Source organism: Camelus bactrianus, chromosome 11 (assembly GCF_048773025.1).
Source record: "Camelus bactrianus isolate YW-2024 breed Bactrian camel chromosome 11, ASM4877302v1, whole genome shotgun sequence".
Taxonomy (NCBI): Eukaryota; Metazoa; Chordata; class Mammalia; order Artiodactyla; family Camelidae; genus Camelus; species Camelus bactrianus.
In genome coordinates this window covers 52,960,028-52,977,807 of record NC_133549.1, presented here as the reverse complement: position 1 = coordinate 52,977,807, position 17,780 = coordinate 52,960,028, and the positions used below count along the sequence as shown (strand labels likewise).

The 17,780-nt window shown below is 36.8% G+C and overlaps 1 protein-coding gene across 4 annotated transcripts in view; it reads right to left on the bottom strand.

Annotated features, from left to right (window-relative positions):
• The window catches only part of PRKG1 (protein kinase cGMP-dependent 1), a 1,107,715-nt gene that overhangs the window by 7,670 nt on the left and 1,082,265 nt on the right, over positions 1-17,780 (bottom strand). For all 4 annotated transcript variants that reach the window (XM_074374026.1, XM_045507363.2, XM_074374027.1 and 1 more), the window contains 4 exons: positions 13,757-13,896; positions 12,772-12,861; positions 5,919-6,060; positions 4,589-4,752 (listed from right to left, as the gene is read on the bottom strand). In XM_074374026.1, the coding sequence (XP_074230127.1) occupies positions 4,589-4,752; positions 5,919-6,060; positions 12,772-12,861; positions 13,757-13,896 (536 nt within the window). The remainder of the gene's footprint in view (positions 1-4,588; positions 4,753-5,918; positions 6,061-12,771; positions 12,862-13,756; positions 13,897-17,780) is intronic.

The following is a 17,780-nucleotide window of genomic DNA, read 5'->3' as shown; positions in this document are numbered from 1 at the left end:
GAAATCAGAATACACTGTTATAACTCCACAAATGACATTAATTCTGATTTAGGGACATATATTAATAGTGATAATTAAATGACACTTGATTAATAGTAAAATGGTGGGGGAACTTTTCCAAGCAAATCTCTTAGCAAAACCAGTAGTGGGTTAAGTCTGTCCCTTGTTCCCCTCACTTCTCTTTAGTGCAGGCGTCCAACCCTCTCCTGTTATCCTTACTCATTCAGGAAGCCTCTTCCACTTTTGGCCCTTTCTCATTCTCATCAACTCACTGATTACACTTGGGATGAAGTCCAACATCAGTGGTACAACTCCATCTCATTTCCTCACTGGGACCTGGGCACACCAGTCTTCTCTCTGCTCCTCTGAAGTACCAAGCACTCTCAACGGCACTCTGCCTAATGCCTCACTTAGCAAGTCTTAGCTTAAGTGTTATGTTGCTTCCTCAAAAAGGCCTATTCTGCTCAACCTAATGTAACTGATCACATAACCATCATCACCATCATCAACCAACATAATGTAATCTAACACTTGAACTTCAACACAGCGTTGGCTTCATCCTAAGGATGTTTCCCTGCGTGGCTGTGAGATGGTTCCCAGTGGAAACAGGGATTTATATACATTCAGTAATTATTTGAGGACCTACTAAAGGTACTGACAATTTTCCTCCACAGATTTATATTGAAATTCTTCAAGTTGGCTCAGGCCAGTTTAGATTGTGTGTCCAATCTAATCCAAGCCAATCACCAGGGGAATGCCCTGTGACTGGAATACATGAACTGAAGCTGGAGATGAGTTCATCTTTTCCTAAGTTTTGTGGGGGCTCATGGATGCATGAACAAAACCAGCATGTGTGCAGAAGAGGGCTGAGGTTGTGAGAGGGGTGGGGAATGGGTCCTGTGGGCCCTTTCTGATTATTACTCATCCTTCAGTGGGACTAGCCACCCTGAAGAACAGAATAAAGAAGGCTAGAAGGAGGGGAGCAAGTGGGAAATTTAGCATCCTTCGCTAGGATTTATTGCTTTAGGAAACCTCTCACCAGATCATTTATTTCCCTTCAAGTTTTGGCTTTCAGGAGGTCATATGGCTCATAGCAAAGTGCTACCATGTTCTCTAAAGTCTTTCTTATTTCTTGCAGTGGGTACTAAGCTTATTTATGTTATTTATATAATTGATGAATGTAGCATTAATTTCAAGTATACAGCATGATTCAATATTTGTATATATTGCATAATGATCAGCACAGTAAGTCTAGCTAACATCTGTCACTGTAAATGGTTATAATACTTTTTTCCCTGTGAGTATTTTTAAGATCTACTCTTAGCAATTTTAAAATATGCAATACAATGTTATTAACTATAGTCCCCATCCTGTACATTGTATCCCCACTTAAGTTTGAATGTATTAAGCTCTACATGTTTTTCCCCTACATGTTTCCTTTTTGACATCACATTTAACATCTTTTTACCCTGTGTTTATCCTTAGCTAATGTAGTTATACTTATTTCCAGTACTTCTGTCTTTTAACCTTCATATTGTAAGTGATTAAACCAGTACCTCTACTATATATATTCATCCTTTAGCTATCTTCACCTTTCTTTCTTCATTCTTTTCCCTTTTTGCTGCTCTAATTGGGTGAGTTCAACTGCCCTGTCTTTAAGCCCCTTAGATGTGTATTTAATTAAAATCTATTCCTCAGGCTGCAGCTATGATGATAATTGAGCTCCTCAGTCCTGAGGGATCTGTGAGCATAAGCCCCATTGGCCCTCAGAGCCAGGCAGTATAGACATGTCCCCTGGCAGCAGCCACAAAAGCAGGGCACCAGATGATAGAAATGCTTCTCTCTAGGAGGTACTGGCAGTCTGGGGGCAAGGCAGAGGAAGACTGTACAGATGGTGCCCAGTAGGGGAAAAAAAAAAAAGAAAAAAGGTGGGGAAAAAAGACATCTGCTAGCTGGAGAAATGCAGAGAGAGCAAGCCCAAAGAGGTACCTGCCCATGTCTATCCCTGGAGAGCATCACAGCAGATCCCCAGCAGGTGCTGGCCCCTCCGGCCAGTGCTCCGAGATAAGCTAATGAACCCCTCCTACACAGAGTCCAAGTACGTGAGCACTTTTAGGGCCATTTTCCACATCACTGTAGTCCTGTGGATCTTCTGGATGCAAACCTTGTGGATTTTCAAAACTAGATATTTTGAGGGCTCATCTCTCAGGTGCAGGTCTGAAAAGTTGGGGGTGCCTCATGTGGGGTTCAAATTCCTTGCTCCTTAGGGATAAGCTCTGGGTTTTGAGTTCTTCCTGATTGTAGGTTACCACAAGGGCAGGGTTTATGGCGATACTGTATCCCAGCCTCTCTGACCCACTTCAGTGCGAACTTTCTGTCACTCGCCTGATGCACGGGAGTTGCTCAACCAGTTTTTTGTTTTCAGAGGAAGTTGTTTTATAAGTAGCTGCAGTTTCATTGTGTTTACAGGAGGAGAGTTCAGGATCCTATTATGGCTCCATTTTGAACTGGATCACCCTAAACTCATTTAATGTTTTTATAAGTATTTGTTAATAACTTCAGTTTTGGCCATACCATGTAAATTATGATTTACTTTATTAATGTTTAATGTTCTACTATTCCATAACTTCTATGACCTTGTGGTTATTTAGAAAAGTGATTTTTTTTTAATTTGCAAATGTTTACTTTTTCTGTTAAATCTTTGTATTAATTTCTCCTTTCACTATACAGGCATGCCTCAGAGATACTGTGGGCTTGGTTCCAGCCTCCGTGAACTGCAATAAGGCAAGTCACACAAATTTTTTCATAGTCTATTAAGTGTACAATAGTGTGATGTCTAAAAAAAGTACATAGCTTAATTAAAAAATATTGATACAACTCACTGAAGGCTCAGATGATGGTTAGGATTTTGTAATAATAACACTGAGTATCACTGATAACAGATATAATAATAATGAAAAAGTTTGAAATACTGTGAGAATTACCAAAATGTGACAGAGCAAATGTTGTTGGGATAATTGCACCAACAGACTTGCTCAATGCAAGGTTACCACAAACCTTCAATTTGTTTAAAAAAAAAACAAAAAACCCCACCACTATCTGCAAAGCACAATATGAGGTCTGCTTGTATTGCAGTCAGATAGTTCAGCCTGTGAAATTTCTATCTTGAAGGAATAAGGATTCTTCTGTTATTAAGACTTTCTCTTCAATACATGCCAATTTTTAAGAATAAGGGTCTGTTTTTTTTTCTATATTAAGAAATAACGATTGTAAAAAAATGCATGAGGAGAAATAGAAATTGGCATGGTTAACATTTTAGTCTAGTTATTAATGGTATTTTAATTCTTTGGTTAATAGTGCATACTGAGTTTTGTTTTATTCATTATATGATTAGTTTTTATAGGAATTCAAAGAACACAAGAAATATTATCTATTGATCTGTTTATGCATATGTGTATGTTGAAGTCAACATAAAAGTTAAGAGTAATAAGAAAGTCCACAACTGCATAGCTCTTCATAGAATCACTGAATCCTCACAAACAACCAGGAGGCAAAAAGTCCCATCTTCTCATTTTCACTGTAGCTACTAAGTTCTCGTAAGTAATTCTTTCACATCCCGTCTCATGCTTCTTCCTCTCTTCGCCATGGCCCCCTGAGGCTCTCAGCTTCCTAGATCTGAATTATTGGAATGATCTTCAAAGAGGATTCCCCATGTCTCTTCCAATTTGCTCTACACATTGCTGCCAGTTTGTATTTTCCTTAAATACCACAACACGTATCAGTCACTCCTTTATCAGAAAATCTTCCATGATTACCTCTCTGGATGGAATCCAAACCCTCAAGTACAGCAATCATGATCTTTGAAAGATGATTCTTACTGATCTCTCATCATTTTTAAACATGAACCTTCTTCGTGTCATTGCCCACTGCTCCCCTTCTATTTAAATCATGCTTCTCTGTCTGGAATGCCCTTTACTTTGCTCTCTGAATTCTTCTTGTAAAGCCCAGCTAGTCCTACGTTCTTCAAAAGCCTCCCTGGACAAACTCAACCTTTTTCTGAACTCTCTAGTTCCCAATAACCCTATTACTCATAGTCCCGGGCACATGGCTTGGTAGTGCATTTGTTTTTCTTCTCCTTGAGGAGTTTATACCCCTAATACCTTTTTTAGTTGCTGATGACTACAACATTATTACACAACAGATCTGCAGAGCATTTACATTTCACTTCGATGTAACAATTGCTAACAGGTTCTCTTATTTCTATAAATAGTTGACTCTCTATTTTTATATGACTATCATCTTCCTTGCTGGCTGAAAGACTAGTCTCAAAGATCTCACAGAAAGATGGTCATTCCACATTCACATATGCATAAATAATTAGCAATAATATGATCAAAAGTTGATGTTGAGTTTGTTGCCCTCATCTGACCATTCTGCTTTATTAATTCTTGGTTATCTGCATTTCTGAAGTGTGGTAACAAGGTAGGGTGAAAGTACTTTAAGATGGTCTAATCAGAGTGACACAGACAGGAGTGTGGAGCTGCTTGTGGGTCTATTTTTACTGGTGGTTCTCTATCAATGTCCATACCTGCCAGTCAGAAGTTCATACATTAGGATTCCCAGTGACCAGTAGTCGGCTGAAATGTCATGGCCTTTGTTCAGGATGATCTCTGGGGCTACATACTCTGGAGTCCCACAAAAAGTCCATGTTTTCTTTCCAAATCCTATTTTCTTTGCAAAGCCAAAATCAACCTTACAAAGAGAGAAAAACAAGATTATGATTAAGTTTAAAAGCAAAAAGTTACTTTGCTGAAGTATGCTGATGATAGTAGGAATAAAAGAAAAACAGATACAATCTATTACAGTCATGTCTTCTAAATGGAGTCAACTACAATTCAAACAAAGCCTCCTTGATCAAGCTCAGTTACAATAGGAAAAATTGAAACCTTAACACAGAGTAAAATTCACATCATCAAAAATAAGATAAAACTTCCTTTGTGGAAATACTTTCCACTTTTCCTTCTTTTATGCCAGTGGAGATTGGGGCATAAACAAATAATTTCTTCTTTCCTCAGACATATTTTCCAGATATACATGGTATCTGCTGCATTTAATGAAGCTGACAATTCATTTAGTATTAATTTGAGAAGCCATTTTTACTTTTGAAGGAGCCAAGTAACAAAGGTATAAGACCAATACCTCCCTTGGTAAAGACAGAGATAAAATGGAAATGGAGTCTTCATTTTTCTAGAAACCTTTTGAATGAGGAGTCTCACAATTGGTTGAGAATACAAATAATTAAGTGACATTGATTTGATTTCTTTGAAAGCTGTAGGTTGAGTAAAAATTCCAAAAATTTAAGTAATAAGATCAAGCACGGAAACAGCCAGTGTCTACAAAAGTTATACATTTTAAAATAAGAGAACTTCCCTTCTACAGTAAATCTTTAGAGCTCATGATCAATTTTATTATTATTAGCATGGCCTGGATAACGCTGCCTGCAAAGCCCTTTTTTTTCCTCAGTAGTAGTATTGTTAAATCTAAAATACTAAAATGATTCATGGTTTTCCATAATATAAATACCTACTCCCTTTGGATGGCAGAAAGCCAGCTAGAAAAAGGACTTCCATGAAGCTCTTTTGGGTCTACAAACATGCCAGCAAGCATGAGCCTATTTAAGCAGGTTTTGCCAGAATATTATTAATTCTAACTTAGCCAGTTGAATTTCTCATAACTTGAAAGAACAGCTAGTTGAAAATAGCAACATTAAAGCCTCTTTTTTTAAAAAAAAGTTACACTATTTTAAAAGGAAAACAGATTTTGTTAGCCAATGAACACAGCTTCATAAACCAGTATTTTAAAAAAATAATTAAAATAAAATAAAATGCAGGGAAGAACCATGTGTGAAACACACTGACCAGTTTGGCATAACCTCGGTGATCTAGGATGAGATTTTCTGGCTTGAGGTCCCGGTAAATGATTCCTTTGGAATGCAGATAGGCAAAAGCTTCTACCACACATGCTGTATAAAATCTGGTTGTTGAATCTTCAAATGAACCTCTTGAGATACAGAAAATGGAACAAAAGGTATGAAAGAAATTAGTTTCTCTGGTAAGGTTTTATTTCTCATTTCCTTATATTTCTATGCCAAAATGTGACCCCAGAGACCAGTGTCCTACTGGCCAAAATTGCATTGGATTTTCAAAAGCATTTAGAGGGTTAAGTCAAGGAATTCTTTGCCCTTACTTCCTGAATACAGTGAAGAAGAGTTCAACCACCTACCACGTTTCATGTACTTGGTGGATTCTCCCAACAGCCCACTACAATCTAAAAAGGCACATAGATGGGCAGAACAGAAGCAAACCCTATTTTAGACCTTGTCTACCAAGGGGTGCTTTTTAAAGGATTCAAAATCGATCTAAGAATAAGTAATACATAGTTCATTAGAATGGGAATAAAAGTTAGTTTCCAAAGAACCACTTTGGAAATGAGTTAAATGCTACTGCTACAATCATACTGCAATCTAAGTATTCTTCTGTTTGAAACATCTGTCAGCAAAACAAACAATATTTTCTACACTACTGCCTTCTTGTTAGCCGGAAAAGATGGAGCTAAAAGATAATTAGAAGGAAAGAGGTGACTGGAAGGAAATATTTATTACTAAACTGGATTATGATTTGTACCTCTGTCTCTCTCTCTGTATGTGGGTGAGTGTGTTTATTTAATGAAATCACAAAGGAAAAAAACCCTCAGCATCTAAGGTAGGTTCTAGGGTAGAACCTCTATACTTTACCTGTTTTTTTTCCCATGGAATCCCTTAAAAAGATAAACTATGTTTTTTCCTCTTCTTTTCCAGGTAACAAATCAATTTAAATTATTTAATAGTTTTAATAATAATTTTTAAAAATGTTATTTAATAATTTTATGATAATTCAATAACATTAGTGATATTCATGATAATCCAAGAACATCAGTTCTTGAGGTGGCTAAAATGTAACGAGAAAGAGAAACACTCAGGTAGCTTTAGGTGACATACAACAAAGGGGAGGTCCTAAACTTGATTTCATGAGAGTCACCAATGCCAGTTTGCATTTTGATTCTTTTTCAATATTGAGAAGTAGAATGTGGTTGCTATTTTGCAAAATTAATCAGTGAACCCACAGCAAAAGCAGCTTTCCTTCAGGTCATGATTTAGAAATACATAATGTCTTTCAGAAAGGTAGTCTTCATTGTAACTACTAATGTCACCTGAGTTGTCACTGAAATAATTATTTCTTCCCAAAGGGAATATCTTTCTTTTGAAATACAATTTGATGCATGATGGTATCTATTCCTCTAGATACTAAATTCTTAATTGTGATTACTAAGATTCTAGGATCTCTCTTTAGCAGTATCTGGATGGAACAGTTGTGAATTCCTAAGGATAAGAAGAGCTGCATCTATTTTAGGAAATGAATGATATAGTTTATACTGTCAACTGTTTTGTAACTTGGCGCTATCATTGCAGAGCTGTCACTATGTAATCCTGTGCATTGGGAAAGGGATGAAAGTTGTACCTTAAAGGTCCTTTCATCTTTGCCCTTAATTAAGTATGTTTGTCTTTCAAGAGCAGTGCTATTTCTTTGAATTGGAGAGATTATTTGCCTGAAATACTAAGCACCAGTCTGTAGATAATTAACGTACAACTTTAACTATACTGAGTGCCAGGTATAATTTCAATCCCTTCTTAGTGAAGAGGTCGGCAAAGCAAAATAAAGCAAAGGACAATCCAAACAAAACAGGACATGGAATAGAGCTTTGTCTTATTTCACAATACTTGCCTCGTTTTACTAAGAAAATTGATGGCTTCCTTGCATCAGGACTGTCCAACTGAGATATGGGAGAGCATTTGCGAAAGCCTACAAATTCTTGCTTACTGTTAAAAGAGGAGGTTATTTCTGTAGTTGAAATGCTGGGCCACAGATCTGTTTCCCTTAATGTTCAGTTGTTAATAAAATGGGACCAAATGCATTGTTCTTATAAGGAGAGTACACACTTAATGAGGGATCAGTTTCTCAGGAAATCTCTGCTGAATGGTAGTCATGTTCATATTCTGACTAAGCTGCTCTTTAGCAGGGAGATGAAAAAAATTCTCATATAAACTCAAATTCATCAGAAGAGGTAATAGGTTAGGAAAAATCTGGGCTCTAATACTGTTTAATCTTGAGCAACTAACTATATCTCTCTGGGTCTCAGTGTTATGTGCAGAATGAGGCTAAAAACAGAAACTATCTTTTTGGGTTGTTAATTGAGGTGTGTATTTAGAACAAGTGCCTGGTACACAATTGGTGCTCAATAAATGGCAGCCATTATTATTGAGCACCAAAAAACTCTTCTTTAGCACCTATGTCTTAATCTAGGAAAACTGATGTAGAACAGTCTTTTGGGGATGGGAGTTAGGAATTTGTAACTCTAATTATCACTGTTAGGGAAGTATTTGCTGCTTCTCACTGCAAAGGCTAATTGCTGTCAGTCAGCTCTGAACAGTTTTCTGCTAATCTCTGCTCTTTCCATGTACAGGCAAAACATTGTCCTTGTATTGCTTGCCAATCAAAACCCTACTTTTTTTCACTGTGAAGTGAATTGACCACAAACTTACATCACTTTACATTGGGTCTTCAGTTCTTGACAGCTCTGTTTGTTTCAAGGCTTATTTCTAAGCCATTTTGGAATTTAGATGGCTCAAGAAAGCTGGTTTCCATTCCTTCAACAGATCTACATTGAGTATCTCTCATATATCAATATATTTGTAACTGATTTTAAAAGTTAAATTAAAAAATTGTCACATAACATGCAAATGGATTTGAGACAATCAACACAATACAGGCACACAAAATGTTTACCAACAATACAGTTCCATCACTAAACCTTTGATGTAGGTAATTTGTGGATTTTAAAATATGCTTTTGGAAGACAGTCATAAAACATAGCATTAGGGTGATTCACAATGAAAAATTACTATTAGAATTGGAAATGACAGTGTAAATTTGACTTAAAACAAAAACGAAAGCTTGTTTTATCAACAGTGAGAAAGTTGCTTAAAGAAATAAATCACTGCCCTAAATATAGCTCTTTGAAATAACAAATTATGCCTTGACAGTTGTACCATTTTAATTAAAACAAGTAAAAGATAGGCCCTGTATCCTCTTTGGGAATGAGTAGGTGTTTTATTCTAGCTAGATGGCAGTAGATAACAACATTTTGACTGAGGGAACTTGATGGTTCTGTATACATATTTATATACTCAATTTAAAATTTAATCACGGTGTTTAATTAACTTATCATAAAACCAAGTCCTGAAATGGCAGGATGTAACAGAGACAAAGCATCTCTCACTGAAAGGTAAGTTCCTTTTTTTCAGTGACTAACGATTATTCAGTATATTAACCTGAAGCATGTTGCAGCCCATGCAGGTTTATTGCCAATTGTTAGGAAGACTAAAGTATTATGAAAATAGACTCTTCCTTAAAATGCTTTCAATCACATTAAGAAGTGACACAAATACCATCTACTGGGTCATCTAAGATGGAATTTAAGTAATCATCTTTCATAAAATAGCTAGAATAAAGGAAAACGTACATAGAAAGTCACTTACTGAGTTACAAAACACATCCAGGAAGACACAAGACCAGAAGTGAGATGTGTGTGATGTAAAAATTACGGTTTCTTAAATAACTGTTTAACAAAGTCTATAGGAAAAATTAGCATACACTAAAAAACTCAAATTTAGTAAACCACTGAAATGTAAAATTTCATTAATATCAGAATATGTATTATATATTATATAATATATAAATGCTAATGTTATAGTATATATATTTATCATATTAACCACTTACATTTTTAAGAAAGTTGCAGGGATTGCCAATTCCTTACGTGTTATGGAGAAGAGGTGAATAAAGTATAGTTTGTACCAATGTATTCCAAATAATGGAACAGAATTTGTGGAAAACAAAAAGTCACAAACTAAAAGATAAAACATGATAGCTAATAAGGAATAAACCAGGGAAATAATTGAAATATGAACTATAGCACTGAAATATTAATTGCTGCAAAGGTAAGAAAATAATAGTTCTCAAAACCTATTTGTATATAAGATATCATTTTAATTCTTCTTGAGAACAAATTCAAAACTGCTCTCTGTTCTTTCTCTATGCTGATGAGAAGAAAGAGAGTGAGAGTCAGGAAAGGGCCAGCTCAGCTGCTGGGTAAAGGAAGGAGGATGCCATTGCTCTCAGAGACTTCCTGTACTTAATGCCTGAGTCTCAGAGGTCACACAAGCCTTTTTTCAAATCAGCCATACAAACAACACATTTCCTTTATGCTTTCAAAATAGCTTCTCCCTTACTACTTCTTTCCTGGGACGTGAGAGGAAAATGAAACAAATTGCACAGTATGGTTTGTTTTGACTATGGATAATCACTTTCCCTTTTCTCTTAGTAATTTTTTCCCTAACAATTAGGATTTTTCAACAACAGTTTAAACAATGAGAAAGCTAGTTACTGACAATATTAACTGGAGCCTGGATGTCATAACTACGCTTTCCTCCAGCAATTTCTTGAGTAGGAAAAAAATAAAAGTTTCTTAGAATGAAAGCAATATGGCTATATATATATATATATATATATATATGAGGGGAAATTGGCCAGAGGATAGTGATTATGAGGTGATTTCATATGACACTTCCAACACTTTTAATGTTGAGGTGAATCTCTCTGAATCTTAAGGGAGGGTCAGGTAGCTGCTATTTCTCCAGATCATGCCTCCTCATGGAGTATTAAGTACACTGGGGGAACTCAGCAACTGTGTACCCCAACCCCAAGTCTGGTAAGAGGGAGAAAAAAGGAAAGGATCAAAAAAGCAGTCTAGTGGAGGTGGAGAAAGGCCCATTATTGATATTCTCCCTCCCTCCCCTCCTCCCCAAGATAAGCTGCTTCCTAGTAGCGTCCCTTTGCTACCCTGACAAATCAAAGTGCATCTCACTTGGAAGTCTTGGCTAGCATTTCTGTACCAAAAATGCAAAATCAAGTTAAAGAGATATGAAATACTGTTTCCTTTCAAAAACTAAAAGTGAACATTGATGCTATGTATGTTTGAGTGGACTTAACTTTCATCATGACTATTATTATTACTATTGTTGGCTATTTGAAGAAGTTAATTGAAGTTTAAAATAGCTGTTCCTTTCCTTAAGTGGTTCATTATTGCTTTCGTGTTTACTTCCACCTGCAAATCTCCTATTCTAATTAGAACAAAGTAGGAAAGAGACTTCAAATAAATCAGTGGATTAAAAGGTCAGGTCAAAAATAATATAGTAGAAGCACATTAGGATAAACCAGACATTAACTCACAAATCAGAATATTAACTTTGTGCAGTAGCCTGTAAGTTATGAAGAGTGGGACAGTATCTCTTTATCCTTTTTATCGCCAACCTCTATTGCAATGCCTGGCATATTATCTGTACCCAAAAATTAACTAACAGTAATGTCATAATACCCTATGATCTAATACTCATCAGTACTAATGTTCCCTAATGCCAAAATGATACATTTCCTTATATGCTTATTTACCTTGAATTTAAGAAATTAAAAAGAACACAATAAGATAAAAAGAAATCCATTTGATGTATACAGGTAAGGAATGGGAATAAGAGATCTGAAAGGGCAATGTGAAGGAAGATATGAAATACCATACCAAGACAATTAGGAATGAAACTTTAAAACAATAGTTAATAAAGAACAACTTGTTCTATTCTGGGGTATCTACAAAGTAACAAATTGTCAAAAAAAATAACGGCTCTCTAGAAGAAACAGTACTGTCTACACTGAGTTTGAAAGATGTTACCCAATGAAGGAGAATCTGTGGGTTGAGACTATAAGTAAGAAAAAAAAGAGATGTCTAAAGGTCAATGTTCAAAGGAACAAGGATGACTTTTGAATGTTATTAGATCATTCACAGAAAATTGCAGTTTTTTTTTTAAAGTAAACATTTAGGGTTGATAATAAGCTCCCAGGACATTTTATAGAATAACAGTTTTTTTAAAAAGATAGTTCTACTGGTTATATAAATAGGAGATAGAAATTAATTATGCATAATTGAAAGAAACAAATAAGCACTAACTAGACCAACTTTACTTGCAAGAAGTAAATCTAAATTAGATTGTTTACACGAAATACTGCTTTTAAGTGAATTTATTTTCTTCCTCAAACTAGGTAAGGGCTGAAAAGGATAGCTAGCAACTTCTGTTACTTTTGAAACCAAAGAGCAATATAAAGGTAGAGGGAAAAGTTACTTGGGAAAAAACTCTCAGTGTCAGGACAGACAGACTGCCCATCTGGAGAAGGAGTGGAACAATTAAGCTGATGGCTACTCCATATTGCAACTATAAAATACTTTAACTCTCTGCATGTTACAGTAGTGGATTGACTTCTAGGTATATAGTTGTCTGATTCTGATAATCAAGTGAAACTAAAGCCTCTGTATGCTGAGAGGTACTATTTTTATGGTGGACTAATCCTGTTATCAGTTACAAATCTGAAACAGTGAGTTTCATGTTTACAGTAAATCATAAATCATATGTGCATAGTAAGTTGTGACCCATATTTACATTTTGAAATATGAGCATAAGTAAAATGTAAATATGATTTTATACTTTATAATAATTGACTCTTATTACAAACCATCACAGTCAACTATGTTTTTAAAGACATGATAGAAATTTCTTAAAACTCCTACCGATCCCTGAGAATGGTCCAGAGCTCCCCACCTAGGCAGGCTTCCATCAACATATACAGATACTTGCTGTCCTTAAATGTTCTGTACAGTCTGTGAATCGCAAATGAGAAAACAGTTATAAACAACATTGTCTTTTAAAAGCATGTAAATGTTTTGAGTGCCCAGATGAGAGTTACTCTTGATTTGCCAAGCTTGACTCTTTGTCAAAAGAATGAGAAAGACGGAAGTTCACAAACAGGGAAAAGAAGGTGATGGTTCACTTACACACCTTAGGTGGGGATGGGGGGATCTCTCCTTTGAAATGGATTAATCCAAATGATTATGGACCAGGCAGACTTCTTAGGATTCCTCTAATTCCAATTTGGCTGATGTTTCAGGCATGGACTCTTGAGCAATATTCAGTGATCATAAACATGCCGTGTATGTGGATATAAAGTAGATTACACTTCAAAATATAGATGTGTATAAAATTTGTGCACTGTTCACTTAAATTCATGTTATATTTTCAGCAAGTGCCACTGGCAAATTAACTAGAAAAGTTTCTGCATATATAAAAAAATCCCCATTATTGTCTTAGTAGTGCTCTCAAAATGGACTAGTCATCTCATTTTTTAAAATCTTCAAACAATATTAAAGTAATTCAAGGTAAATAAAGTAGCTTGATTTTTGATATTCTGTCTTTCAACCACCAGAGGTCCATGTAGAGCTCTGGAATAACAGGATAAAAATGGACTGTTGGGAACTCTGACAGCTCCTTTGGGAAAAACATGTTCTTTTAACAGAATCTGATTCTCATTTAAAAAAAAAAAAAAAAAACAAGCAAAAAAAGTTTAGCGGTTTTTTTTTTTTTTCAGTCAAAACTTTCTTTAAATCTGATTTTAAAAAAATCTGTTCCATTGTGTGACAGTGAACACAAATGGCAGAGACTGAGTGGTGGATCTTCCACTTGGAGGTGGGGGCGTCAGCCCTGGGGCAGGGTCCTTACCTCACTATGAAATCGGAATGAGCCCCCTGCATGATCTGCTTCTCCGAGCGGATGTGCTCCTGCTGTCTGGTATCCACAATGTGGCGTTTCTTGAGAATCTTCATGGCAAAGGTTTTGGATTCTTCGCTCTTTAACTGGACCTTGAAGAAAGAAAGAAGAGAGGAAGTGAGAAAACACCCCTGTAGAGTTAATACAACTCAATATTGAGATTGCATTCCTATCCCCAAACTAGCAGGTGCAGGGAGCACTGAAATGACACCCCACACACCACCTGAGTCACAAAAGCCTGGCTGGGGGCTGGGGGCTGGGTTTGAAGCCCAGGGGCTCACAACTCTTGCCCAACCTCATTCCACTGGAACAGATGTCATTAACTAGACCCCCCGGTAGTTTTGTGCCCACTGGGATTAGAAGAGGGAAGGTGTATTTGATTCTCACTGGATTATTTCATTTCATTTCATATGATGTGTTTGAGTGTACCTGACAGTTTTTTCTCCTTCAATCAAAAAAACAAATAAAAAAGTAATTTCTTCTCCAGTTCTACTTAAAGTGAGTGTGGCAAAAGTAGGAGCCTGTGGTCCTTTATGCTTTTCCTCTTTAGTCTTTCACAAACATTTCTAGAGTGATTCAATTCAGTGACAGTCCTTTGTCTCTGCTGAGACTGAAAATTTATGTACTGTTATTTCTTTTTACTGCACCGACTTTTCCTTCCCTCCAGTTAAAAAGAAAACTGTAACAAAATTTTTTTTCAAGAGATTTAGAAAACCACTTTTCTTTTTTTTCTCCAATAGGCCTGATGACTTTAATCCTATCTGACTCTAACTCTTCTTACTCCTTAGCTACACTAATGGGGAGACCTGAGCTGAGCCTTGCCACCCTCCATGCTCCCATGCCTCTGCTGCAGCTCTCGGTGGCATCCACCAAATGCCATTCCTCAGACAGGCTGCTGGTCTGTGTTCACTGTTTTACAAAAAAAATTTCAACAAGGTGACTTGAAAGAAGAGCGAATAGAGCTAATCACTTAATAGCAATATAAAAGAGGTACCACCCAGTGCTCTCAAGCAACAGAATTCTCAAGATAATACCAAATAGCCCATGTTATTCTGAACTAATGAAAGCCTTGGAGAAGTAACAGGACAAGCTGTTTCTGCTTCTGCCCCGCTCTGTAGCTGTGAATTGTTTACCGAGGCAGGGACTGTGACACTCGGAAGTGTCTGGTTCGTGCACGCATGTACAGATTGAAGCAACTGAGAGGGCATTAATGTGGCAGGTTCCTGACAGGAAAACACGAGGACACTTCAAATGAGTGGGTTTGCTGCCAGCATTTAGAAATCTACACTACAGATTAGACGGAAAAATGGGTATTTGAAAATGCCTTAAACGGCCAAAGGCCCTCTTAATCCACTTGTGAAACTCTTTTTAAGATAGATTAGTGTGATGCAGATGAATTCAGCGGTAGTTCATAATAGAACACAAAACACGAAAATCCACTTCTAAAAGCAGTCTGGACTGATAAGAAAGATGACGTGAAACATGAGCTGTGTCACAGTAATAAAACTCATAGTCCCTCTGTAGAGTCTCACCCAGGTAAATGACAGGAGTCCAGTGTAGGTCACACACCTAATATCAAACTTACTCTCTTCAGAGATGATAACACACATTTTAACTTACGCAGAGGGTGGGAGGCAAGAGCTCTGCCTTTAGGGTCACAGGTCTGGACTTCAATCCTGACGCCATGTAAGGTCCCTCTCAGTCCTCCTCTTGGTCAGTTCCTGAACTGCTCTGAGCCTGTGCTCTTGCTAAGGATACCACCACCTGCTGTGTGGAGTTCTTGTGACCTTACATGAGGAAGGCATTCACTGATGGTCTCTCCACAGGTACCTTGGGCAGATCAAACCTTGTCTTTAAAATAAGGCCAGATCGTGCCACTTCTCTGCCCAGAACACTGCAGTGGCTTCCCACCTCACTCATGGTATAGAGAAGGCTGCCACAGAGGCCTGCAAGGTCCTACATCGTCTGAACCCTGCTTCCTGTCAGTCTCACATCCCCCTTGTTCACTGTGCTCGGCTTACACTGGCCACCATGCAGTTCATTCTTCTCCCAAGTTTGGGGAGCACTTTTATGATTAACTTTAACTCTTCCTTGGGTAGATTGCTTATCTCCACTTCATTTAGTTCTTTTTCTTAGGTTTTGTTTTGTTCCTTTGTTCAGAACATAGCCTCTTTTCTCTGTTTTTATTTCTATGTACTAAGCATATTGGTTACATATTCTGATCTTGGAGAAGTGGCCTTATGTAGGAGACATCCTATGGGGCCCAGCAGCACATTCCCCTCTGCTCACCAGAGCTGTATGCTCTCTAGGGGTGCTCCCAGGTTGGGTGTATATATATTTACAATTATTGTATCTTCTTTTTGGATTAATCTCTTGACATGATATTATAAACAGAAAATCCTAAAGACCCCACCAAAAAGCTATTAGAACTTATAAATGAATTTGGTAAACTTTCATGATACAGAATTAATATACAGAAACCTGTTGTACTTCTTATACACTATCAATGAACTATCAAAAAGAGAAGTTAAGAAAACAAATCTATTTATAACTGCATCAAAAGAATAAAGCACCTAAGAATAAATCTAACTGAGAAGGTAAGAGAGTTGTATGGTGAAAACTAGAAGACATTAATGAAAGAAACTGAAGACAACAAAAACAATTTCAAAGATACTCCATGCTAATGAATTGGAATAATTAATATTGTTAAAATGACCATACAACCAAATTACAGATTCAGTGCAATCCCTGTCAAAAGGGCACATTTCACAGAACTAGAACAAATTATTCCAACATTTGTGTGGCAACACAAAAGACTGACTAGCCAAAGCAATCTTGAGAAAGAAGAACAAACTTGGAGGTACCATGCTTCCTAATTGCAAGCTACACTACTAAGCTATAGTAATCAAAACAGTAGGTACTGGCACAAAAGCAGACACATAGACCAGTGGAACAGAATAGAGAGCCCAGAAACGAACCCAGGCTTATATGGTCAGTTGAGCCATGAAGCGGAAACAAGGAAATACAGTGGGGAAAAGACAGCCTTTTCAATAAATAGTTCTGAGAAAACTAAACAGCTACATACAAAAGGCTCAAACTGGACTACTTTCTCACATCATATACAAAAAATAAACTCAAAATGGATTGAAGACTTAATGTTTAAGTCCTGAAGCTCTAAAATGCCTAGGAAAAAATACAGGTATTAGGCTCTTTGATATCAGTCTCAGCAATGTTTTTTCAATATGTCTCCTCAGGGGATGGAACAAAACTCAAACTGAACAAATGGGCTACATCAAACTAGAAACCTGTGAAGGAAACTACTAGCAACAAAAAGGCAGCCTATTTAATGGGAGAAGATACTTGCAAATGATATCTGATAAGGAGTTAGTGTTCAAATACACAAAGACACACACAACTCAACATCAGATAAACAAACAATCCCATAAAAAATGGGCAGAGGAACTGAATAAACATTTTTCCAAAGAAGATATAGAGATGGTCAATAGACACTTGAAAAGATGCTCAACTCACCAATCATCAAGGAAATAAAAATCAAAACCACAATGAGATATCACTTCATACCTGTCAGAATGGCTACTATCAGAAAGGCAACAAGTAACAAGCGCTGGAGAGGATGTGGAGAAAAGGTAACCCTCATGCACTGTTGGTGGGATCATAATTTGCTACAGCCACTATGGGAAACAGAATGGAGGTTCCTCAAAAAATTAAAAATAGAACTGCCATATGATCTGGCGATTTCACTTCTGAGTATTTACACCAAAAAACCCTAAACACTAATTGCAAAGGATAGTAGCATTATTTATAATAGCCAAGATATAGAAGCAACCTAAATGCCCATCAATAGACAAATGGATAAAGAAGATGCTGTGTGTGTGTGCGTATAAATGAAACAAACAAAACCAAACAAGATGAGACTCATAGATACAAAGAATAAATGTGTGGTTGCCAGAGGATA